Source organism: Linepithema humile, chromosome 6 (genome assembly GCF_040581485.1).
Source record: "Linepithema humile isolate Giens D197 chromosome 6, Lhum_UNIL_v1.0, whole genome shotgun sequence".
Lineage (NCBI taxonomy): Eukaryota > Metazoa > Arthropoda > Insecta > Hymenoptera > Formicidae > Linepithema > Linepithema humile.
In genome coordinates, this window is record NC_090133.1 from 3382015 (window position 1) to 3408862 (window position 26848).

The window sequence follows — 26848 nt, forward strand, 5'->3', positions numbered from 1 at the left end:
TCGGTTTATCTCGATCGGCTTAAATCGATTACGCAGACGAAGTACAATTGCACTGTGTATATCATCCTCGCGATAAATGTCTATCGATCCTAAACTACACTGACTGCTGCTTCATGCACCGGGAGCGATCGTCATTAGCGTCGAGACGGAACTCTCGACGGTAAAACTGTGATAGATTATCGCTGTCTCTGATTCGTGATATCGTATCACGGAGTGCGTATATATATAACTCAAATTCTGCGTTAAAATTAAATTAAAATCTACATATCAAATTAATATGATAAATTTATTAAGATCAAACGAAATAATTGATACTCAATGATGAGTTCTCAACGATAAAATTTTAATCAAATTATCTCTTTAATAATTCAATAACTTTATTGGAACTATCAATTTAGAATTTTTTTACTTTATTTTTTATTAAAAATCTATATTATTTATTTAGATATTTTTATTACAATTTTCAATTTCGTAACGGAAGTAAAGCAAATAAAATTATTTTAACAAAGACGCGAATTAGAAAAAATAATGATTGTCTCGAGTATAACGTCAATTCTCTTTCTGTTTTTATATTGAAAAAGTTAAAATTAAAAAATATAATTGAAACTCATCTACTTTTTCGTCAGAAAAAATAATTAAGACAAAATTAAATCTGGCATATAAATCATGCTATACACATTATATCAAATTTAAATCTTTATCGATTTCGCATTCTTTATACGTGGATGCGTGTTATACTGAGCTTTCCGCTAAAAAATTCCGGCAATTGGCATGATACAAGACTAGATTAACGAATCTGCTCGGAAATCCTTGCGGAATTCGTAGATGTCGACGTAACTCCTTCCTTCGCTCTATCAACGCGATAGTATCTCCAGCAAACATTATCCTAGCGCCGTTCTATATTCACAACGGGTGCTCGCAAGCCTCTTACCAAGCTTCTCGATTCGCGCGATCGATCTGCTCACCTGCTTACGACGCCGTAAAAGGACGAGACGCGCGGACGCGTCGGTAAAACGAGTTATTCTTTTTTTTTGTTGTCCTTGCAGTAAAGATCCATTATTCGACGAGACGAAAAAGCTGTCGCTTGACGACCCAATAAAATTGATGCCTGCTTCTAGCCGATATCACAAGTACGCGAGACGCAACATTTCCTAACATTTGCTAGCGACGGATCCATATTTTGCGCGGATAAGGGCCCTTCGACTACAAAATTGGGCCCGGTTTCAGCGTTGTCGCGAACGTGAAGCGAATTACAAATTGAAGGGTTCGGCGCAACACTGTTCTAACTTTTCAGAAGGAGGAAATTAAGAAAATAAATTTCGATGAAATTAAAAAAATTGACCATTTAATTATATCAAGCTTGATCAATTTAAATTAATTTAATTTGCACAATTTGATTAATTTATATCTCATTTCGTGGACTTTAAGATTAATTCCCTCGAGTTCTTAAGAGAGCGGGTTAGGCCATTGTTGCGCCGAGAACGTAAATTCGAGGACAAAGAGATTGACGAGTGTGCTTTTAAGGCAACGGACGTGTCGCAAGCTTACGGAACGCTTCGGGATAAATGTGTCCTTCCTTTTCTCTTCCTCGTACGCTGCTGCTCCTGTGTGTCGCTTGATCCGGCCAGCCAGCTCGATTAATTGGTCGACGCGGACGGACTGTGGACTTGGCCGTAAAACATGCCGCGTGGCGGACGGCAAGCCGAGCAATCGGAGCCCGCTCTTTCCGCCGGCTCGTTCCCTGCAATAATTATCACCCGGTAATTAGCGGAGTCTTGTAGCCTGTGAATACCGACGTTGTGTAAACATGACATTAACGTAAACGCTCGCAATGTAAAATCAATCATCGGCTCTCTCTCTCTGCGAGATCAGTTGTGGAATATGCAAATAGATCAGTAGTAGTAGTTTTAATTAGTCTGACAGAGCATACGTATCTTATATCCTGCGTATTTGACATGATAAAAGCATGAAGATTCATTTTCCTTGAAAATATTTTGAAGATATATTTCTAACACTGAAACTTTATGATTAAAAATTTAAAAAATAAAGAAAATAAAATTTTGATTAAGTTCACTGACGAGTGAGATTTACAATTAATTAGAATTAAAGTTAAAGGGATATAAACTTCTTTAATATTGAAGATTTGCATCGCAATATTGAGAGACTGTTCTAAATTCAGTAGTAATGCGGCAAATTCAGTAGCAAGTAGTAAACTCAACCGTAAACTCTAAAAAAATATTTTTTTATATATAATAATTATATATCGCATAAATAAAATTAGAGGTAAGAGAATTTTTTTTTCAGAATTTATCAAAGACTCATTCACAAACCAATTAGTCTCATTTGAGTAATTTGCGCGAATAATCGTTCAGTCAAACGGGAGGGTCAGCTTATTCTCGCATGGAGAGTTTAAAAGCGACTCTTTGAAAAGATCGTGCGGTCGCGCGAGGAAGGAAAGGAAGAAGATCGGAAACTGTAGGCTGTTTCGGAAAGCGTTAGTCAAAGTGCCTGCGTTCACCGCCAATGATCCTGTATTCGTATTCATCGCGCCGATACGGCAGCTATCTCGTTATTTTCGGCTTACGCCCGCGCTGAATGGGCCCATCGATACACTCGGGGGGCGATATACGACGCGTATATACACACGTCGTATATGTGTATATAAATGTTTGTGAAACGCGCGCTCTGTATTTGCAACTATGTTTTCTGTGTTTACATGTTGCATCATCGCACAGTGCTCATCGTTATCAGCTCGAGTATCATTGAGAGGAATATTTTCAAAGAATAAAAGAGTGGTGTATCACACCGATTTTAAAGGGAAACAAACAAAAATTCAACTTTAGTTGGAAATCTAGTTAAATTTTAGATCGGTTAAGCTTCACATTTACAATCGATATACTTTCATTTCTCGCGTGCTCGCTAACTTATACAAATGTTATAAATTGTCCATCGTCCGGAAAAACGTTTCTTCTGCTCTGACATAAATTTTTTTACGGTGCAACATTATATAATTAACGTCAGTAAAAATATTCTAATCCATCTTGTTCCGCATCTACTCGCAAGCCAGTAATTGCTACTCGTTGCGAGCGCTGTTAATGTAAATTAAAAGAAAACGCGCGCACACCATGACGCATCGCGTCGTCGGGTTCGTAGTCGCGGGCGTCGCGACGCCGGCGGAACTCGGCGGCGGCCAGCGCGGATACGCGCAAGCGTCGGCGCAAATCACGCCCCTCGGTCGGTCGTGGGGCCACCCGCAACCCATTTCCGCGTTATTACAGCCTGCAAGATCCACCCCCATCATCTGAATATCAAGGCAACCCTCTGCGTTTCCACTTAACACTCCGGTCGCGACTAATTACTCTAATTAATTGGAACTCCGATCTTCTCGCCGGGCCGCTTGATCCATGATAGTTACTAATTAATTACTAATGTCAATGGGACGCCTTGTAAAACGGTGCGCGTGGACGAAAACGTTTTTAATCTGGTTGCCACTGCGGACTCTCGGTTCAAAAATAACGTGTAAATTTAGCATGAGACTACGTTCGCGAAAATGCGCGAGGGACGATTTTCCGCAACATCGACTCGCCGAGGGATCCTAAATTATATCGCGGAAAAGCACATTTCGAACGATGTTAATTGGAAATGTCATCTCTGGTGGAAATTTCAGGAATTATCCCGTCTGTGCATTTTGAATCCGTGACGTTTTCAATTTATCACAGTAATTTATAACGTGGCGCTATTCATTATATCACGAGTTTCCGCATTCCTATTAAACTTTAACTATATTGTGACGAAATGGAAAATTTTGCTCACGTACTGGTGAAATGATATAGAATTGAATTAAAAAAAAGTACATATTTTTAAATTTCTTTGTTAAGATTAATAAGAAAAAGTTATTTGTCGAATATGTTTAAGATGTTTCAGATCTTTCGTTTTGGAAATTCAAATTTATAAAACTTTGATCTTCAATACATTATTATTTTAATTTTTATTAGTTTCGCTGGAAAATTTTCCATTTTACATACATAATAGTCAATTGAATTTGATTATAAATGTGATTCTTAAATGCTAAATTATTTGGTGCGTGGGTTTATCGAGAAGGTTTCTCCAAACGTCTTTGTCTGACAGCTAATTTACACTAAAAATCTCTTGCTCACCCTTCAAGACGTTGAGATGCCGATAGTAAGGATTGCTGTGCCAGCTGTCGGGACTTCTCGCCGGCGGCAATTCCGTTTTCACGTCGCGTAGAGCCGCGGCTTCCTCGGCGATCTTTTCAGCCTCCCGTTCCTATTACCGATAAAATTTAATTTTTACGTGGAATATGAGATAAGTGATAAAAAAGATGCGTTCTTACATAAAACTCAAAATACGCGAAATAGTTGCTTTAAAATAGACTTGTAGCTACTTTTCATTAATGTCTTCATCATTAATTTAGTGAACGAGAAACATATTATTATTTAATGCGATAATAACGAATAATGCTGTTATCGAAGCAATGAGTCAATTTTCAAGGCATTTGTCTAGACTGTTTCTTTATGGTGACAAGAGACATAGTGTCCTAAACGTCATAGTGCAAGCCTTCATCGGTCAATGAATATATATTTTTCATTCCCCCCGTTAAGGAGTTTGCGTAGACGTTTGGTCAGCCACGAGCGCGCAGTAATAATATCGTCGCGGAAGCGTCCGGTCTCTGAAAACAGGAATTGTCATTTTCGTGGGCGAGCGCACGGGGAGGGGGGGGGGGAAGAGGGAGGGGGGCGGAGACGAAACGGGTCGGCAAACATTCCGCGATATGTCGCGACTCCTTGACGTAATGACAGCCGTGGAAATGGATGACGATCCACTCATCCTGATCAACCCACTCAAGTATGCAACGATGGCTTTGCGAGTAACAGGCACGGCGCGTCACGGTGATCTACAATCTAAACGCGCGGCTCGCCCAAAGCGGGACACACGGTGCTTTATTTAATGCTTCCGTCGATAGCGATCGTCGAATTACTTAAATTAATTCCGCCGCGGCCGCCGTCACCGCCGCCGCCGCCGCCGCCGCCACCGCCGCGCGCGCGGCAACCGATCGATCGAGGTGAATTATTCACTCGACTCGGCCAGGGACGAAACGAGCAGTCAACTCCGCCGTTTCGCCGCGGTCTGCTTCGCCGATTAAAAAGTCACGGAAATGCGCGTTTACCGTAATGTCCGAAGAGGAGAGATTATCGGCCTCCAGGGAGCCTCGGAAACGCCATCGCCCCTTGTACGCGCGATATTTCGTGTTACGGCAAACGTTCTTTAGCATTCCTGACTTCCTAACGATTATTGGGAGATTTTTTCCCTGAAATATCGTGCAAAGACACCCACGCGGTTGCAAAATTATTAGTAGTAATATTGCTGGTATTATCGGTAAACTTTTTTCCGAAATATCCCACATAAATGTCTAGAAAATTAGACAAAAGTATTTCGCGAAATTATTTTTTACTGACAACGCTAGTATTAATAATTAATATAATACCAATCGTAATGTTGACAATACTATTGTAAGATTTGTTTCTCAAAAAACCTGCAGAAATGTTGAAGGGAAATATTTTGCAAATCGTTATTTGATATAATATTACATGCTGCGGCTACAAAATGCTTGTTAGTAAAAATTGCTCTACCTGCGTTAGTTGCGCGATATTAACGCGGGATTTTTACGCTTTTGTCAGTAACGAAGCGAATCGTTCGCGCAGCGATTGACTGCGGGCGGCCTGTTGGAGGGACGTTATTTAAAAATCAGCATATGTCGCGGCTTACCGATTTCGTGCGTGCCGCGATATGTATGGCGGACAAGCGCGAAAAAAAGGACGGAAACTGCACACGGTGTCGGACAGAGGCCACGGTGGAGAAGGAACGACACGCGAGGATGCATTTTTAACGAAGCACCACGGCCGTGCTTTCCGCGCAACTCACTAAGGGTTCTCGTTAGCCTAAACGCGTTAACGGAATAGAAGCGCCTAGCACTTTGCGCGAAGTGCCCGAGTGTGAACTTCATATAAGTTATACGCTTTACGCGAGTTACTCCCGGGAAAATAGGACGACTTGTAATCGCTTTACGTCCTTCAACTACAAAGTACAGCAGAAGTTAATTGCATAAGCGAATAAGTTGTATGAAGCTCTTGAAGTCGGAGTCGCTCGAATGCGTATGACGCGACTGTAAATACGGTAAAAATTCAAATATCGCAAAGGGACGTGAAAGAATTCCAAGATTCCATTCTTTTCATATTTTGTACAACAATCGTATGTGATATTATAATTCGGAATTAAGTGTCTCGATGATCTCGAGAAGACAATTGAATTGTTAATCGTTCGATTTAGGCGATTTTGGAACGGCAAAGAATGCTGCCGGACAGAATTTGAAATGATCATCAGCATCGCGCGGAGGATGGAGTTCCAATTATCGTGTAATTTTCACCAGTATAATTACTAGTCGTCGAAAGTCCCGTGGATTTCTCCGCTGTAACGAGCTCCTCGATTTGCGCAGCGACGCTAATACGCTATAACGAACATTGTTAACTGATGGTAACACGAACGATTCCACCCCTTCCCGTTTGTCTCTCTCGCGCAAAAGTAAATGTAATCATCGTAGAACTCCCGTCCGCGGTTACGTGACGTTGTAATTGTCACGGTGGTATAAATATTTCATGCCGCCTCTTCGGCGCGCACGGACGTTACGGTACAATCGACTTTAACCGCCGCTTCGAGGCTTTCTATCGCCGCTCGTGCATCTCGGCGATTACCTCGATGTACGGTCGCGCACGTGTGCTGGCGATTAAGGTATATTCACACATTAAAATAGCAGTCTTTTATACGAAAGTCTGCAATTTATTCATTTTTATCTTCTGTTTACAATATAGCAAGAAACTATTTTATATCAATACAACAAATCCGAAAATTGAAGAGATTTTTTGATAAACGTAGAGCTCATTAATAAAAAAATATACGATTAATCCGCATTGCGCATAAATTGAGAGCTAAATAATGATAACAATTTAACAATTGAGAGCTAAATAACGGCAGCAATAACTTTATATCGCATATAAATATGTGAATGGTCCTTCAAGAGTAAGATTCGTATTTCCGACATTACGAAAGAGATACAATCGCGCTCTAGCCATGTGCGTGTCATACATTGTAAACATGATGGCTACATCGAAAGAAGCTCTTCAATGTATTGCGACGCGATAAGCTTTGATTTAAAATTTCGCCAAATTGATAGCTCACAAAAATGTTTGATGTCTGAACATTGAGTTCGGAATCTCGCGAATAAAGAAGCTTTTAATGAAATCTCGCCGCGAAAGGATTTTTTTTATACTGTCGGGCCATCCGCTGAATGGAAAGATTAATCATCGGTCAATGCTCTAATGGGCCGCGTCTATCAAAGCGCCGATCAAATTTTCATGCTGTTTGGGATTTCGGATAATTATGTTTTGTGTGCGGAGAGAGAGAGAGGCTCGTGTCGCTTGCGAGGGGAAAAGAAAGGGGTTTCGAAAGGGGTCGCGCTGTCCATTGTGAAGTAATTCGATGAGGTAAAAACGTTACGGAGGGTGACTTTTGTTCGACAGGCGCGATCCCGAAAAATACACTCTCCCCTGCGTTATTATTTTTCGGTCGGTCTTTTGATCGACTATCTTTTTCTCTGTTCAAAAAATCGAAACATTAATATCAAGCTCAGTAACAGTTTTTTTTGTATAAAATAAAAATAATCATTAAAATGAGACAAACTTTATGTAAATAATTATATCTCGCATAAATTTTTATGCAATTATTATTCATAAATGATTCAGATTTTAATTTTTTTAAATTAAAATTAACAATAAATATTAGGTTATTGCTCTTCCTTAATTAAATTAATAATCGTGTTTTATTTTTTAATTGGCTAAATTAGATAATTAATCGTGTATACATTTTTTAAGTTGTAATTCGTATTGGTTGCGTTGTTAAATCGTGAAAAATCAGTATAATGTTTATTCTACGAAGGAACGTTCGTTACGGAGCAGGTGGTCTGTTATGTACGATGTACATGAAGTCCCACGTTACATATTTTTGGGGTTGTCAGCACATATGTTCGTCGTAATATCCATGCAACCTCCGTGTACATACACTGAGGACCTGGTGGTGAATCTGTTCGCGTGAAAGATCGATTTGTTATGCTGTGATCTCTAGCCCGTATGCTCCAGAACGGATTGAGAGCAAAGATCGAGAGAAATCTGCACAGAGTTGCGAGACGGATCGTTCATTGAAGGATTTGCAAACTCCTTTTCATGTTTTTATTTGTAACATAAAAAAATTAATAAAGAAGACGCGATGTTTAGGAATAAAAAAATTGAATAGAAGGCAAATGAGAATCAAAATACGGTCGATCGAGCGCAAGAACTATAAATTATTTATTGAAGTATGACGATGCAAACGTTTCGGCTACTTTTCGGATTCTCATCTGCAAAAGATAAACTTAACAAAACGCAAATTTTGAATGTGCATCTTGATTTTTATTCGTTTGATATTTAATTTTTTTTTATTAAAAGAATGAGCGAAGAAGGAATAAACGTTTTAAAGAGCGCATTAGGTTTAAAAAAGTTGTTTTAAAGACGAGATAAATGGTGCAAAAAATGTTATTATGAGAATTGCATATTGCGACAGCATTGTAAAAAATTAAGTATTTGTGAGATTTACACGTTCTACAGAAACAAATGCAAAGACTACTTTTATTAAATTTTTTTGCAATAAGTAAAAATTTAGAATTAAAAGTGTAATTTGTTCTAAAATTTTTATTTTGGCGTTTTTATTCCAATTTTCAATTCATACAACATCTCGTTTTTCATATTTTAGCCTAGTTGAATATCACCCTAAAGCTGATGGAAAGCGCGTGAAACAGGTGTAACTGTTTCTGTGTGTTTGCGGTGGTATTCCCGCGGGTATCTTTCGGGAGACGGATTATCAGAGATAAAGGAGAGGCTGGTGGAGAATTATGAAGAGAGAGAGAGAGAGAGAGAGCGGGACAAAAAGACCGCCGCGAATCGCAGGGAGGCCAAACCGCCGCAAATTCGAGGTATGTAAGCTCTGTTGCGTCCACCTCGTTATTATATAGCCAGTACGTGACACGTACAAATGCTACCGTGGTTCACGGTAAAATCCCAGAAATATTTCTGCTCGTCTAACAGAAACATTGATCAACAGCAAATTACCGCGGAAATCTACGGAACGTCGTAAGCGTCAAGTAGAATAGAACAGAATTTATCGCGCATTTTAGGAGAGATGAAAAATTTTTTTGAATAGGTAATTTTAAAAATTAGAGAAAGATATGAAAAATAATTATTAATTGTGGGGAAAATTTTGGATAAATTACAAAACAACAAATAAATATTACAGAGTTACAGATAAAAATGGTAGATTTGCAGATATATGAATCACGGATTTATAAAGAAAATATAGAATTAAAAATAAGAAATAAATAATTATCAATAAAATACTAAATAAATGCACAGATTGAAAACAAAAAAGACGAAAAAGTGATCGGTTAGGTTAACGAGGAAGCGAGAGATATAGGAAAACGTACGCTACAGAAGCACGCTGTATGTGCGTTTGCGGGAGAAAGCGAGAGAGAGAGAGAGAGAGAGAGAGAGAGAGAGAGAGAGAGAGAGAGAGAGAGAGAGAGAGAGAGAGAGAGAAAGAAACAGAGACAGAGAAGAAACGGAGAGTTTCCCGCTTGCGGATGAGTTCCGCGTTCTCCCATTTGTAACTCCGTTCACCCGGCAAAGTAGGTAGAAATCCTGCTCCGTCCCCATCATCGGATGCCGCCCCCGCTTATCTAGCGCGTTCCTCCGCCACCCACGCGGGGACCGATGTGCGACCGCCGCCGCATCCGGTACCATCCGGCGGACCGAAAAGCCCGCCCGACCGACACGGCCGTCTGCCCATCCTCGCGTTATGGCGCGCTCGATTGTTTCCAGCCCCGTTGATCCAATAAAGGATTACGGCGAAACAATCGTAGCGTGCAGCGCGCGGACGGCACCCTCCCCCTCCGTCTGCCCCCGTCCTCCGGCACGCCGCTATACACAATGGCTTTTACGTTAACGGCGAAACTTTCGACCCGGCCGTACATCGGGGCTGCGGGACCGACGACTGAATGCGGTATATTGCACTCGATACGATTGTTTTCTTTCTTTTGCGGGGATTTTGTGTCTCGTATTGTTTTTTACGGGCGAGTTTACGGCCAGCGACTAAAATCGACCACCGCGAGCGGGCAGAGAAGTTGACAGAGAATTCCGCAAGTTAACATTGGATCGATCCTGCGAATGTAAAAGGAGAAAATTTGCAAAAATGGAAAGAAATAGATGATCGCGCTACTCGAGAGAAAGAAGCGTAAGAAAGGAAAATATTAAAATGTCGCAGGCTCAAGTAGGAGCGTAAATATATAAAAGATGTATCAGAGACGACGGGTGGATTGACAGATATGTGTGAACGCGATTGTGAAGTCGAACGGATTGGGATGCACCGTCGGTGGCGCACGGTGGAGTTAATACGCAATCGCGTTAGTCGGAATCGCTTCCGGTCGGACGATCTCGCTCGAGCTTGCGGGCCGTCCCGGTATTATGTCGGGAAATTGATTATACTCTCGATAATGCCGGATTTGCCCCAGAAGGGCGTTACGTATCCGATGGCGCGCGCGGTCCAAGAGTTACTCTCGCTCCCAATCCTCCGAGCATTATCGACGATTTTTTCTTTTTACGCCGATGCCGCCGATACCGCCGGTGTCCGTGGAAATCGATGCGATTTCATAACGGACTGATTACGAGCTTCTGCGCTAATCCATTTATTTGTATTCCCAAGCGAATTGCTTGGCGTGATTTTCGTCTTATTTTTTATAAACATCATGGTCATTTTATAAGATGTAGATTTGCACAACAGAATTTTTATCTTAAATTAATGCAAAGATATTTATGAGAAAAAAGGCTTTTTACCTCATGAAAGTGTATAGTTGATATAATTATAATGAGAAAAAATGTTTTTATAATTTGAGAAGAAAATATTGTAGTAGCAACTTTTTCTTTGTTTTCCACATTTTCGAGGAAGCAATTGATTTTGACCGTAATATATAAATTTGAAGGAGTCTGCGCGAAATGTCAGAAATGTTGGCGCGCACCGCGGCGAAACATTATTTGCAGCTTCTCAATTTCGCGTGCGAGGTATAAAACAATTTTCGCGTAAGCTCCTCCATTCAGGTGGCCATACTGTGAACACCGTAACGGCGCTAACGAGTTTCAACCCGGCGGGAGGGCGGGAGGGTCAGATAGGTTGCATCAGAACCCCGGTGCTTTTCACCTCACATGACGGTAGCCATAAAAATCATTTTTTTTCCAGCCGTTTGGCAAGTTTCGTCAAAACATATTGATCCTTGCTCTCTCATGCCAATGAAAAGCGTCGCATCTATGCTAGTCTCATATCGATTTAGCAGATTTGCGAGACAAAACTCTAACATTACTTAACTAAAACGCAATATGTTAACTTTTCAATTGAAAAATATAGTGTCACGCTAATTGGTAAATATAAGAAGATAAAAATATAATGCGAATAATTGCAATTCATCTAAATTTGTGGTTTTAAAGATTTGCTGAAAAATTCGATACGAGAAAATTGTTTCAGAATACATTTCTTCTGTTTGGCGTACGTTTTCATCTTTGCATCAATTTTGTAGAATATATTTTTGGTAAGGCAAAAATAGATCTTGTTCTAAGAATACAATTTATGGCCTTGGTCACAAGTCAGAAGCGAAACTGGACATGAAAGTTAGAGCATCACGAAAGCTCGAAGCGGAAGAGAAATACGACAGAGAGAGAGAAAGAGAACTGTCGGGATGCGGGGGATGATAGCAGACGGCGGGAGTTGTATTGGATTTGAGGGTCCCGGGGCGGAGCTGGTCCGGACTAACGATTATAATTAAATCAACAGTCGCCGCCCTCGACTTCCATGGAGCGAACCTCCATTTCGGCCCGTGATGTTGTATTTCTCGCCGGCGCGACGCGACGCGCCGCGACGCGGGCGACGTCGGGGTGCAAATAGAATTAAGTAAGAGGTAGCCAGATTAAACGAAGGGAAGAATGAGATGTCGTGAAAATTTCGGCATCCAGCTCGATGAATTTCTTGAGACAGTAGCTCGCGCGAGATAAAAATCTGACGTTCCAGAACATATTTTAACACTTGGACTTGAAACATCTTCTTATTTCTCATCTAGCAAAAATTCTTGTAACATAATCGACTTCTAAAATGTCAAACAAACAAAACATTAATTACATCCACAAGATATTTACTGATTTATGTCAATATATTTAATAAGAGATACAACATTCTTCTAAAACTGCGGCTAATATTTTTAAAATTAAAATTATGCGATGATTAAAATTAAATATTTCACTTTCGACAGGACAAAACTAATAGCTGTCTCAAATAGCTGTGTCATTGTGTCAACGACACATGAATTTATCAACGATATCGTTTAGAAATAAGGTCGCTTCAGTGAATCAGCAATATTTACGCGCTGAAGTAATTCCTCCTCGAAATGTTACCAGGTTAAGTTATTTCGATGATAGACGTAGAGATACACGTCATAATGTGTACACGGTAGTCGATTTAATCACAGAGCGTCCCGAAGGGCTCTAACAATATAAGGTCAGAACTTGGCATTTTGATGCAATGGCAGTAGCTGTGCTCACTGGCTCTTAAAAATGCCAACTGGGGTTCTTTAATTAATGTAAACGGCGTAGAAATCTAAATGTCAGTCGTTTTCAAGGAGCGATGTAAATTAGGTCATTGTTACTACCGATTTATTTATTATTGCAGATTTCAGCAGTGTTTCCAAACTGTTTGACATAATTATTGATGAACAGAAAGTTAGTCCTTTCAAAGTTAAAGGTGTTAAAATAAAGATAAATAAATATATTTCATAATGTTTACGATTTTTTCGGGGAAAAAAGACAGCGCGCAGAAACGCGAAAGAGAAAAATTGTCACGTGCTGAGGAAGGGAAAAGAAGTAACATATCTCTTCCGGAACTTAATGGCCCTCCAGACGGCCGAGGCGCAATTAAAAGTTGCGGTCCAAACTAACTAAACCAGCCGTAGTTTGATTTAAACGTTTCCGACCCCCGTTTTCGCTCCTACGTGACGTTGCTTAATTGCATTTAAATGGATGGCGGAGGAGAGATTCCGTGAGTATCTTCGTTGCTCTCGAAATACGGAAAGCTCGGCCGAAGGGAATTCACCGACGCGATTCGGATTTTCAGTAATCACGATCGAGCAAAAGATCTTAATTGATCGGCGGTGATTTACTCTCGTCTCCAAAGCGGGACTTCGATTAAAATTACAGCAGAGAGAAGTACCGCTGCACTGTAATGAACACGGACATGTAGAAGATGTAACCAAATCTACGCGTCAAATATGCACTGAGAGAAGCATCATTTTAATATTAATTTTAGCTAAATTGCAAACTAAACGCTGAAGATAAAGTGATGAATAGTGAATTAGTGAATTAAACTTAGAAACAGATAAAAGATCCTTATTTTCAATTAGTCTGAAAGTTAAATTTGATATCAATACATTTAACTTTAACTGAGAAATTTATCCTTTCAGAGAAATCTAAGTCTTAAATGTCGTAGAGATCTCTGTAAATTACAAACCGACGACCGGCGGCTTCCCGCAAAACTTTCTATTGAGAAAGCACCGATTCCGAGTTTCTCATAAAAATTTTATAACAGGTGGAACGGTCTGTGTGAAAATTCGAAATGCGGTACTCCCGAGTATTCGCTTTGGAGCTCGGTATTTTTGTAATCAACGGTAGCTCGGTTATCTTATTGTGTTCCAACAACAAGGTCCGAGTTTCCGTATCTGAAGGGGAAAAAGGAGGAAAGGACAGTTTCGCGAAGCTTGCACGTACACACAGACGCATACAGCGACGGATCTACAGATGTTGCGAAAATGAAAATGCCATCCTCCCCGCGAATCTCCTCTCTCTCGCTCTCTCTCTCTCTCTCTCACTCTCTCAGTCTACTCAGCGAAGCGAGAAATAACTGCAAATAACGTTCGGGGATTACTCAGTTACCGCGATACACTTGTACTCCGGTACTCTGGGTTCTTCCATCGTGGCCCGTGGTGCAGTAACTGGGTTTCCACTTCCTATCTGATGTACAGCCGCCTGCACCTTTGTGACGAATATCTCTCGTGTATGTATGCGCTCGTCAGTCACGGTGAAAGAGAAAGAGAGAGAAGGGGAGAGAGAGAGAGAGAGGGAGGGAGAGAGAGAGAGAGATTCCGGGCAAAATACGTGTTCGTCCCACTCGACACGTTCACTGACAAGGGGGAATTGAAAAGCTGTCTGGCAATCCGGACGGCTTATCTCGGTCCACCCCCGTCGTCTCTCCTGTTTCCCTCTTTCTTTCTCTTCCGCGGGCTCCGCTCTGCGTCTCTGCAACCACTCGCTCCGGGAGAACGACCCTTTTGCCGGTCCCCGTCTCTGTCTCTCTCTCTCTCTCTCCCGAGCTTGCGCGACGGCCGATTAACGTCTTCGAGTGCCGGTAAACTACGCTAGAGCCACTTCGCTAGTTATATTTTTTTAGGTGGATGAAAAATACGTCAGTCAGGTTATTCCGCTCGACGGAGAGAGAGAGAGAGAGGGTAGTCCGGCATTAACCCTTTAATTCTAGCAGCACCGAGCAAAAAGTGCGAGAGAGCTCTTAATTGAGAGATCTGTGCGCAAAAGAGGCAAACGACAAATCTTGAAAAAAAAAAAAATAAATAAATAAATACTCTCTAATTTTCTTCGAGGCTTTTTAACATTCAGGTTCGCGTCGTCTTTGTAACTAATCGTTAAATTACACCAAATTGGTCCATGGAAGAGAATGAATGCAGATGAAAAAAAAAATGTGGAGGTAACTCCGTGCGAAAGATGGGGGCAGTAATGTCAATTAAACGCTTACGAAATTATAAACGTAACACACTTGCGGCCATTTTTCGCAAAACTGAAGGAAAAATCTAATGCGAAAATAAGGGATTCCGCTTTCTTGAATAATTTTTACATTTTCAGCGCGCGGAAGCTTCTCGCGGGGATCCGAAAGACTCGCCGCGGCGTTAAATTAATTTTTCCGTCAACCGGCCAAGGAGGAATTTGTCCGTGACTTCCAATTATTTCCACTCCATTTTCCTTTCGATGTAATGCCGGCGCGGAGGGGGCGGGTGGGTTGAAGAGGGTGGAAGGGGGGGAGGAGGAGGGGAGGGGGGGGGGAGGGTAGATCATTACGCGCGTATTTATAGTCAAAGCTGTGCAGGGCAAAGCAGCGACGCGGCAATTAACATCGAGGCTGTCGATGGAATTTTCGACGGTGCTCGGGTTAATTATTCCGTGGCAATTTAGCCGGTAACGAGCCGGCGCGGCAATTGGACGCCCGGCGGAATTATTGTAGCGACGTGGGGCCCGCCCCGGGCCATTTACATCGTAGCAGCAAACGTAATGCCACTCGACCGCGTCCCTAGAATTTGCTCTGCGGTCTGACTGCTCGTGCGCCGCCGCTCGCCCGGAGCGGTGACCCTCATCATCGTCATCATCGTCAATCGCGATAATTATTGTGTCGGTAAATACCTAGTTTGAGCGCGTTTCATACGCGAGCGGGGCCGATCGCGCGCGCCCGATCCGAATACACTTACGGCGACGCGCGGCATGATTAAATGAAACGCACCCGATACACATGTGTACACATGCGTCATATGGTTTTCAGTGAGCCAACGTTCTCGGCGCGGTAATGATGATGCGCGGTCGCCAACATCAAAGACGGATTAGAAGATCGATCGGCATGCGTTGCCGTTGCATTTGCGGTCGTTATGCGAGCTTATTTAGATCAGATGATTTTCGATGTCCACAACCGATCTGATGGTTCGCAATCGTGGGGTTCAATTTTTTTTTTATATTAAAATTCTTGATAAGCACGACATCCATTTTTCTACGGGGAAAATTTGATGGAAAGATATCATTCGTCACGACACTGTTTAATATTTGATGGTGAATGCTGGTAATAAGATCTCGAGTGAAATTCACTTTACTTCAAGCGAATAATTAGTTCATCTTTAATTATTAGACCGCTGCGCTTCGCGTTTAATAAATTATAGCCAAGGAAGACAGTCGATTGCGCGAAACAGTTGAAAAATTTTGAAGCGGAGAAGGAAAACGCACGGGTGCTAACTGATTTTTGCGATCAGCTCGTTTGAATATATTATTATTTCGTATGTGCGACGAATGATTTTTCGAGGGGAAGACTCGATTAAACGAGCGAGCGTCGGGCACGACGTTAATTCGATTAACTTTGCGGCGGCACTTTGTTTGCCGTTGGGTGTCGTGTTGCGGGAAAATATTTCGCTGACCGTTTACAGGGGATACGTCGGTCACGCATCACGCGGGGGTGCGGAGCTACTCTCCTTACAACGCAAACATACTCCGTTATTAAACCGCGTAGACGTGTACTTTTATTCACTCACCGGCGAGTGAATAAGAGTCACTCCGTAATAAATTGCTTCTCGGGACGAGAGTTGACGGTTTTCTTTATGGACACTCCGATGACGAGGTAACTTAAAAAACACAGAATTCAGATGTGTTACTTAAATTACTTGCGTCATAAAAAAAATCTAAAAATTGGTACGAGAGTCCTTCCGAATGCACGAAGTCGACCGTCGCGTCCGTCAAATTCATCTTGAGATACTCGACGACGGGGGCTCGAAGCGTGACCGTGCGCGGCCACGTGCTGGTCGAAACGCACGTGCGATCGCTCGCGCAGCGACGCGACCATTATCGTCGACCGATCGCAAACACTCGACGATAAGCGGCGAAACCGCCTTCGCTGGAAATATGCCGTTCGTCGCCTCGCAGCGAATCCTTCCCCTATATATTGTTGACGAAGACGTAATCGCGCGCGCGCGCATGCAAACACAATCACGTCGCACTATGCACGCAATCGGCCGCCGCACGCGATATCAATGCTTTCTCGGCTTTCTCGAGATCGTATAAATAGGCGTAAAATTCAAGGGTTCTTAAATTCGCACGATTCCGCCAGTTCTTCGCGATCTATCATTGGCTATCGATAAACGTCGGCGCTTACCGTTTCTCGCGGAGGACTCCAGCACTGCGGCGATGTACTTCGTCCGCTGTGGCTGCTCATGGCGGAATTCGAGGCCGAATGAAGATTCTGAAGGCTCGCGTTCAGCGGCGTCACCGGATCGTCCTCCGTCGTCTCGATATCGACCTCGTCGTCGGAATTCTCCTCTTTCTGGCCGGCGTCCGCCGGTCGCTCCGGGATGACCGCCGGCTCGATAATGGGCGGCCCGCGGATCACCGGACGGAACGCAGATTGATGCAACGATGGATTCACGGTCGGAATCAGGGGTTCTGTGGGGCTGGCGCCGCTCATCGGCGGCGGTAGCGGTCCTGGCAACCGTGAGAATTTCGATTTTCGTCTTATGGAGGTCAAGTCATCATCGGTCATCAAGATCATCCGCGGTCGGTTGTATAAAAGTGGCGCGATTGATCGATAGAACGGTTTTTACCATTGAACTTTCGTAATGATATTTTCGCAATTATAATTTTATGACTTTGAACTCCAAATAATTTAAACATGGTTAACGATCTTGCGCCTGATGGCCATTAATTGCCGATAATTAGCCGAGTAATTACGCTCGATTAATATTAATCATTGTAGATGATGTAATGATGATTCACATGTTTGAACTAATTAATAGATTAATAATTTAAGCCAGCGGAAAGCGGTAAACTCTTTATTAACGACAATTTCTTTTTTCCAACACGAAAATTTAATACCTGTGTGTATATTTCTTCGCTTCTCTCCGATTATTTAAGATTATCTTATATACTTAATTGTTGGCATTTTTTTATTGATCTCGACTTACCAGGAAACAGAACGGGACTCCGCTTGGCCAGCCAGGGCAGAGCGTAGGGTGGAAAGGCGAACGGGCCGGGTGTCTTAGCGGCGGCGACCGCCGCCGCCTGCTGATGCTGATGCCACACATAATCCATGACGAGGCTGCGTGACAACGGCAGGGGTAGTTCCGGAAATGGCGGGACTCGGGGATGCGCCGGCGTCGGCACCAGCGTGGGAATCTGTGCGGTGCTGGTCGGCGAGGATCTTGGCTGCTTCGCCGGGCTCGGCGATTCCCGGGAGCCGTTTGAGTTGCCCAACAGGCGTTTCCTGGTGCCGCCGTTGAACATTGCCTTCACGTCCTCCCAGGCGTGCACCACCTCGTCCGGTGGATTGCCCGACAGTTTCATGTGCCGGCGCCACGAGTTGAAATTGGCCGCATCCGGCTGCACGTACTTATCCGCCGGGTTGACGCGATGCGAGTGAAAGATGAACTTGTTCGGCGAGAAGAACAGGCCGCAATATGCGCACTTAATGCACTTGGCGCGCGAGCTATTGTAACGAGCGGGCAGGAAAGCGCCGCGGCAGCCCCAGGCGCACTCGTGATGGACGGAGAACGCGAAGTCTTCGGGCAATCTGAAATTGTGAGTTCCGGATTTTTATACGGAAATTATCGTCTTGCCAGTAGAAAAAGCCATCGATGATCAGACCGAAAAATATTTTTGTCAATTCTTAGATATTAAAAATATTTTTTTTAGCACATCTTTTTTGTACTTAAGATCCAAATTTTTGTCGCAAACAACGTACTGTGTTTAAAATTGATAATAAAATAAAAAAATGATCGAACACAGAAAATATGATCAACTTAAAGAAATGAAATTATCAATAATTCTTGATCGATTGTTCTCAAAAATTAAGGCGAGTACTATAAAAATACCGTAAAAATTTTGCAGAGATCATTCTGCACCAACCTGGGCGGCGCGTTGTCGCCGAGGAAGGACTTGCAGAGGCGCTCCGCTTCCCTGCGAGTGATCATGCCGCATCTGCGCGAGGACACCGGCATCGCGCCGGCACGACGGAGTATCTCCAGCTGCACCGGCGTGCATTGTACGCAGGTGATGCCCAACGCCACCCGACGATTGTGTATCTCGTTGTAGCTGAACTGCTTCAGCAGGGTGTTGCTGATCTGCGCCAGGCACAGCCTCTCCTGGCCCTCGATCACCAGCGACACGATATGGATCCCGTAGAGCGACACGGTGCCCACCTGCAACTCCTATTGATTTAGATGCACTACGATGTCCTCAAACTTAAACGCATCGCAAGTTCTACGTGAGTGGATTTTAAACAATTTTTCTTTTATTCTACTTGAATATTTTTTTTTCTCGACGACCCTCGGATGCATATTATTTTGAGAAACTTCAGTCCGTTAATTTTGAAATTTTCTCCGACTTCTGCGTTACCTGATTTTGCTTCGGATGCGATTGCGGCTGCGGCGACTGAGCCGGTTTTTGCGAAGGAGTCAGCGGCGGCATTGATAACACCGCCGGCCCATCCATACTAAAAACAATGCCAAATAAGATATTAGAATTGCAATATTTAATCGTAATTGTATATATTAATATTCAATTTAGATTAAATCGAAATACGAATTAATTTTGTTAGAAAAAAATCCATATATTAGAAACAATATTATAGCTAATCCTTAAAAGCGGCATGTTATTCACTTCTATAAAACACATCGGTATTTATCGATGCGATGAGAGATGTATTTTTGTTACTTTTTACTTGAATTGTGTTTCAAAGAAAGTAAAAATATAAATTATTACATAACGGGAAAAAATGGGGCGCTTTTGTGGTCTAGTTAATTATAAAAATTAATATCATACAAAACACACATTCTCAATTATCAAGAAATTTTCAGAAAGTCCGAAAACGCAATGTTTTATGTTATGACGTTAATATCAAAAAAAAAAATTTCCTTTCTAATGTGTGTGTGTGTGTGTGTGATATTTGACAATACACACACATACGCGTTTATCGTATTACCTCGTGCATTTAAAAATAATAGCTTCAAAAATAAAGCTTTCATTGTAATTTCTATTATTGCTGGAAAACAGTTTTAACAACGTTTCGAGAATTGTTTGTAATTTTGCGCTACACCTATATCGCGTTATCCGGAGTGCGGACCTATTTGACCTAATGGAAAATGCATCACCGATGCGACGCGGCAATAATTTGTCTCTCGGCGCGGTTTTTATCATCATCGGCGAGATTGATTATAATCTCTGATGTTTTACGGTCGCGTTCGCGCGCTCTCGCGCCCGATAATAAATTCCGCGCTTTCCGCTCGCACGCGAAAAAAAACATCCTCCTCCGCACCGCCGCCTCCTCCACCCACGTTGTAATTATATTTATTACACTTTATCGATCGGCTCTCTTTTTCTCTCTTTCGTCCGATGTGCCGCCGCGTCCGGTCGTGCATTCAGCTCAATTAAATCGCGGGCCCTCCTCGTTTTTACTCTGCCCCGACCGATTGCCGCGCAATCGCCGGCTAATTAAATCGCAAACGGTAACGCGACTTTTCATAACGTAAGTGATGATGCGCGCCGCTTTCCGACTTTCATTTATATTTCATTCTTTTTGACAAAAAATTAAAAAGGCAGAGCTGTCCTGTAATATCTTCACAAAAGCGAGCCTATATCAAAGTTGATAAAACTGAAAGCTGAAATATGTATAAAACGGAATATAATGACTGATTTCGCCAATCTACTTTTGCGCAAATGTTTTTCAGCAAGTGTTTTAGTTTTTATATAAATTCTAATTTAAAAAATGCAGCTGCGTTTCTAGTTATTTCGCCAATTAAGGACTCGTTTAAAGCAAATTTAATCCGCGTTAGTTATTCAGAAATTACGTAACATATTCAATATATTTTCTCGAGCGTCGCATTTCTATTATTATTATTTCGAGACTTGATTGGATCTTTGCTGGATTTCACATTGATGACGAGTTCAATCGGCGATAGCGCGTTTATCCGCGATTGGGAAAACACGCGTGCCGATTAAAAGGTGTGATTAAGTTGTTCTCGTCGTCGTCGTCGTCGCCGTCATCGTCGCCGTCGTTGTCGCCCGAAGGGCCCTTCTTAATTATCGGACGGTGATTAAGCGAATCCAAAGACCCGCTGAAATTAAATTCGCGCGATCAAAGCGCTGGTCGTCGTATTTTCTCTCACTTTCTCGAATCACGGAACAGAATTAAGGACGATTAAATCCCTTTTCTCTCGTTTAACCTTCTTTTCAGTTTCTTTCCGTAATCGGTAATTGGTTGACTCGTTAAGCGCGTCGAGGACAACAATGTCTCTCTTGATTTAACTTTTTGAAAAAACAAGTCCGAGTATCGAGACATATTTTTCTCATTATGAAGTTTTGTTTTTGAGAGAAGCAGCTTTCTTAAAATTAATTGAACGCGTATTCACTGGAACTGCATTGAAGATAGTTGGCGATTTCAGTATTTACTTTTGATGTAACATTGGCATGTTAAATTGTGTATTCGTAATATATTTCTGAAAAAATCTATGGCACTAAAGAAATTCTGATTTCTTTTATAATTTGTAATTACGTTCAGTCTTTTCAAATCAACGTAACGATATCCGCGTGAATACCGTATTTCGCGACCAGATACAGAGATTCGCGAGAAAATAACTTTAGAGCGGCGAACTGTCAATCGGCAAGTCTCCGTAATTTTTTTCCACGAGTCAAAGTAACAAGGAATTCGCGTGGAGAGAAATACGAGCGAGGAGGCTTCCTCAAAGAGGACGATTCGCCGGTTTCGCCGAAGAGACTTCCTTTCGCGAGGACCGCCGGATAAGGAGGGAAAAAAAAGGTGGAATGCTAAAGGCGAAAATGAGAGTCAGCCCCGCGAATCGAGTTCTTTATCCTCTTAGCGGGGACGGAGAAGGAGAGGTCGAAAAATTCCAAGTGTAATAAGTGACTGGAGGTTTCTCCGCCGTTAGTTTAACACGTTTCTGGAAGAGTTTTCGAGAAAATCTGACGGAAATTGAAAGAAAAATTTTACTCATTTCTTTAATGACAAGTTTGTAGCAAATTTATCTTCATGATCAAGAGAAACATTATTCTCAGTATACGTTAAGTGACAGAGAAGAATAGATAAAAATGCAAACACATACACCGTATATAAAAATCACGTATTCGACGTAAACATATTATCAATTAAATCTCTTCGAACGCTTGGAAGGAAGCGAAAAAATTTGCGAATAGTGCGCGCACTTTGAGTGGTACGCGCTGAATTATTACAAAAGCAATCTCCGCACACTGCGAGGAAATTTTTTCGTTACAAAATCGAGACGTGGCGGGAGCGAATGTATGTAGATACACGATAAATGAATCACCGGCGACAGTTCCGATGTTGCGTATCTCTGCCGAATGACGGAATTTCGGGGAAGGTCGTGGCTGAATCAAGTTGACGACGGATCATAATGCACGTAAGACAATACGCGGCGCATCGCGGAACCGAGGGGGGCGAGGGACGAAAGAGTCGTTGAAGACGGGCGTGGAGGGGGAGCGCATCGCGGAAACGGGCACGCCGTTTAGGAAGAGAGATCAAAACGGCCACGTCGGCGAGGTGAGGAGCGCGCGGGACAGAGGGGTCGGAGGGCCAACCCCCGGTGTTGATTTTAATTGAAAACGCCTCCGTGGAGAAGGTAGCGCGCGCACGTATACACGCGTGTCCCCGCACACGCACACGCGGCCGCGGGCGCGCGGACACCGATGCAGCCTCCCGACGTCCGGAGGCAGCGCGAGAGCGCCAGCGCCCCGGCAAACGTCCCCGGGGAGCCGTGGTACGAGGGGGTAATTCAATTTGACACCCCCACCCACGCTTAAACAAGGCAGCACCCATCGGAGCGTTCTCCTCTCCCCCTCCTCCTTTCCGCTCTTCTCTCTCTCTCTACCGCGCCTCTTCCTCTTTCGCCCCGTCTCCCTTTCTCCCGCGTTCTCCTCTTACTCCGCCGTCGCCACCGCCGCTGGCGCTTCCTCTCGCTCCGTGCCGTGCAAATTAAATTCTCATCCACCGTGAAACAATGTCGGTACCCGACCCGGAACAACCCCCATCGCGAGAGTTTCCCTCCCTCCACCGCTTCCCCCGCTCCGCACCCCCGCCGCGCACCACCCCCGGCGCTCCCGACGAGCCTCGCGAATTCCGTTGGTCAGCGGTCGGACGGATCGGACTCGAATCGACCGCATTAATTACTCGCTACTTACAATTATAGTGCAGGCCCGATAGAACGGTCGCGAGATACTTGGCGTTCGCCAATTTAGCGAAAATTACTTAACTGTCATGCGCGCCGGAAAAAAGGAATTCCGAGGAGATCAATCGTCGAATTGTTTACGTTCGATTTTATCGCTCCGCGTGGCAGTAAAACTCTGATAAAGAATAATAATTATTCTTTTAATTTCTGCGAATAACTTTTTATACAAATAACAGATGTAAATAACAAGTGTATGCGTTTTCGGGATTTTCGTTGATTGCGAGCGGCAAGTGTTGAGTGTTGCATCTCAGCCGTATTTTAATTAAACAGAAATTTAGTAATTAAATTAATTGTCGAGATAATGCGCGTCCGATGTCATCGTGATCATTCAGACGCCACCGGTGCGGAAATGTCGTCGCGGAGAGCTAAGAAGTATGTCGAGGCCGGAGATTGCACGCGCGCGAAACAGACGGGGACGAGAAGTCGCGGCGGCGCTCTCAGGATTACCGTACCAGCGGGCTCGCGGATTATTTAAATGCAAACACAATGTTGTACCGGGGCGCATTGTTCCCCTCTCGGTTATTTTACAATTCAATCTGCGATCCCGGAGCTCCGCCGACGCGCGCGGCGCGGCCGGGGAGACGACGGGAGCGCTCGCTCGCTCGCTCGCTCGCTCGTTCGTTCATTGTAACATTGTTAAATCTCCGTCCTTCCATCATGACTATCTTCTGCCCCTCTCTAGACTCTCTCTCTCTCTCTTTCTTTCTCCGTCTCTCAACCCCCGAAAGTCTCTCTCGCGCATTCTCCTTTCGATCCGGCTTCTCCATCTCGCGTTGGAGAACACGATACCGGCCTTCTCTCTCTCTCTCTCTCTCTCGGTAATTGTACGCGGATCTTTCGGATTCTTCGCATAATTTATGAGCGGCTGCCTCTCCTTTCCGCCGCTGTTTGGTCGACGGAGATGTAAATCGAAACAGCGAGTGTGTAATTCTGCAGCACAACGAAGCGCGAACTGGCGATGTAATCAGTATTAATACATCGACGTCATCGCGCCGCGCTGGTGATCGCGCTTGTTGCTCGCAATTAATCCGATCTGGGTGTCGGGTTTAATTTTGACTCTCGATTAAACCGATCGCGCGCAATCATAGATATTCTAGGGCCACTCGCAATTCGACGAACTTGTCCAGCGCGTAAACGTCTGTCCACAATCGCGAAACAACAACTACCGTGTAGCAACGATTACCATTAAAAATAACAATTAATGTATTGTTGGTATTTAATGACAGAGTTTTTTTGACATTCAAACCGTAACATGGCGATTAATATTAAATGATAACGACAAGTGCAGTTCTTCGCTTGTATATTAATTTATGTAACGTCATTAATTCTTATGTTTCTCGAAGCAAAGTGTATTGGTTTTGACAGCAGCACGTTAATCCTTCGGCCTTTGTATGTACACGCGCGTTAAAATATTATCATCTAAAGTGGCATCAGAGGCAAATACAATGCCGCGGGCTGCTATCGGAGTCCGTCAAGAGGATCAGGAGATTAAATGCCAGTCGGATAATAATTTTAATAACCGGAATGCGCTCTCTGATCGTCATAAGTACTTACTACGCCCAGGGGAACGAGTCTTTTTACTTCGCAAGCTCGGTATATTTTTACAATTGCAATCTGTACGCTCAGTTGCATCCAGTTATTTCAACAAAGAAAGAGAAAGAGAAGCAAAGTCACGTTTACGCTCTATATTTCAAACATATTAAACATTAACGTAATTTGTCACGTATGTTATGTACAATTATATAAGTTAATTCTACAAACGGAGATAATTGAAGAAAGTTTGATTTTGACGTCGAGATGGCAGATCTCGAGTTTCCCGAAGAACGCTAGCTTAAATCATCATCGAGTTACCGAAGCTTGAAAAAAAACGTTATCCTAAAAGCGATTTTCCGAAGTTCTCGGTTTAAAAAAAGACTTTAAGTATGTCCAGCGACGCCATAAATCGCGCGCGCGTAGCCAACCGAGAAATTAGGCGAGACACGTCCTCCCGAACGATCCGGAAACTTGCAGAAACTTTCCCGCCGCACCTGAGTCCAAGGATAATCGCGCTTATTAATTCAGCCTAAACCGTACGCTTTCTGCGTGCTGATTGCACAGTGTTGGCTGTACTTTCAGCTTTGTTCCCTTTTTATTCTATATTCTATTCTACTTTTAGAACCCGAATTCATGAATAGCTTACGTAACTTCCTTCGTGATGTAAGAATTAAACTGACAAATCGTAATCCGACGACCGCATTCAACAGTAAGTGTGTGGTGAGAAGATACGAGTCTACGCACTCTGACCGTTCTGTTCTCTCACAGGTTTCTCAGAGCATAATAAAGCACCTAGTACAAGTTGTCGCCTCGAGCATTCCTCGTAAGAGGCAAACCAGCAATGGCTAATCCGGAGCGCAAACAGTTTATGGTGTTTGTACGCTCGGCACCCCTACGGCGCAACGCGACCCTGCGTATCCTCGCGGGACCAGTTTGCTTTGGGACCCGTGAATCGACTATCAATTTATTCAGCGGCGTTCGAAGGGGGCACTCTTTACTACGGCACCGATTTCGTTCCAAGCTCGGCGAGAGTCGTTACAATTATTCTCGATACAATAACAATAGCCATTAAAATCTTAAACAACGATACGTATGTGACAATTCTTGATTTTTTCTCTTACATTTAATTTTAAGTAGAATAAAATTAAATTCGTACGGCAAATAGAAACAGTCAAAATTTTCGTAGAGAAGAAAAAAGAAAGTTGTAAAAAAGTTTGAATGCGAATCGGCGCGTACCTGAAAATGCAGTTCAGCTGTCAACAGCAGTCGGGAGCAGCGTCTGTTTTGTGTCTCTCGAGTCACGATCGTCGGCTGATGATATCGTTAATTTTCTTCCCTAAGAATTCTCTCTTCAGGTACAGCAAGGCCTTCTTTCGTTGATCGCAAAGACTGTTTTCCTCGAATATGACAAGCACTCGTTTCTTCAATTACTGGCTTCAGTCAGTTAAAAGTAAAGATTCGTTTCTTCGATCATGACACAAAGGCTACTTCCTCTCTTTTACAATAACAACTGGTTTCTCAACCACGGATTCCTTTCTTCACGTGCGATACAGGTTCATTTTTTTGACGATGATAAAATTTCGTTTATTCGGCAAACGAATTAACGTCAACTTTCGCAGCCCTCAATGTCTAAACTACTCTGATTACAATACGATGATTAAATCTCCGCGCCTCGCCGGAGCGATACTTGTCTCGTACTCGTCGCGGCCGACTGCGAGACGCGTTTAGGGATGGTTCAGTCCGCGAGCGAGCCCGACTGTCCTCCGCGCACGGGGTGCGTATCGAGCCGTACGCGCCTCTTTCGCGTCACCCTCTTTCTCTCCGGCACGGCGGCACCCCACGGCGAACGTGAGCGCTAAATCGGGCCTCGGCGAAGAACCGCCCTCCGAGTATCCCACCCCCGTGACAACCAACCCAGTGCCGACGAAGGCGGGGCCTGCCGGCTCTCTTGCCTCTACGGGGGTGGCTCACCTCAGGGGTAACTACAAACACGTACTTACCGAACGTTATTATTATACCCCGCACTCGACCCACACGCGCGCGCGAGCTCATGCA

The 26848-nt window shown here is 43.3% G+C and overlaps 1 protein-coding gene across 1 annotated transcript; it reads right to left on the minus strand.

Annotated features, from left to right (window-relative positions):
- Positions 1-1417: 1417 nt before the first annotated feature.
- fuss (fussel) lies at positions 1418-26848 on the minus strand. Its single transcript, XM_012364335.2, has 7 exons — positions 26030-26848; positions 19398-19494; positions 18909-19210; positions 17969-18573; positions 17164-17489; positions 4158-4287; positions 1418-1741 (listed from the first exon to the last, which is right to left on the minus strand). The coding sequence occupies exons 2-7, from the start codon at positions 19491-19493 to the stop codon at positions 1638-1640; spliced, it is 1563 nt and encodes a 520-aa protein (XP_012219758.1). The 5' UTR covers position 19494; positions 26030-26848; the 3' UTR covers positions 1418-1637.

Excerpts from the sequence above, each read along its gene's own strand:
- fuss (XM_012364335.2), bottom strand. The coding sequence starts at position 19,493 with ATGGATGGGCCGGCGGTGTTATCAATGCCGCCGCTGACTCCTTCGCAA. Across the intron at positions 17,490-17,968 it reads GAGTCCCGTTCTGTTTCCTG|GACCGCTACCGCCGCCGATG; the intron begins GTAAGTCGAGAT and ends CACGGTTGCCAG. Across the intron at positions 4,288-17,163 it reads GGAGTCCTCCGCGAGAAACG|GAACGGGAGGCTGAAAAGAT; the intron begins GTAAGCGCCGAC and ends TATCGGTAATAG.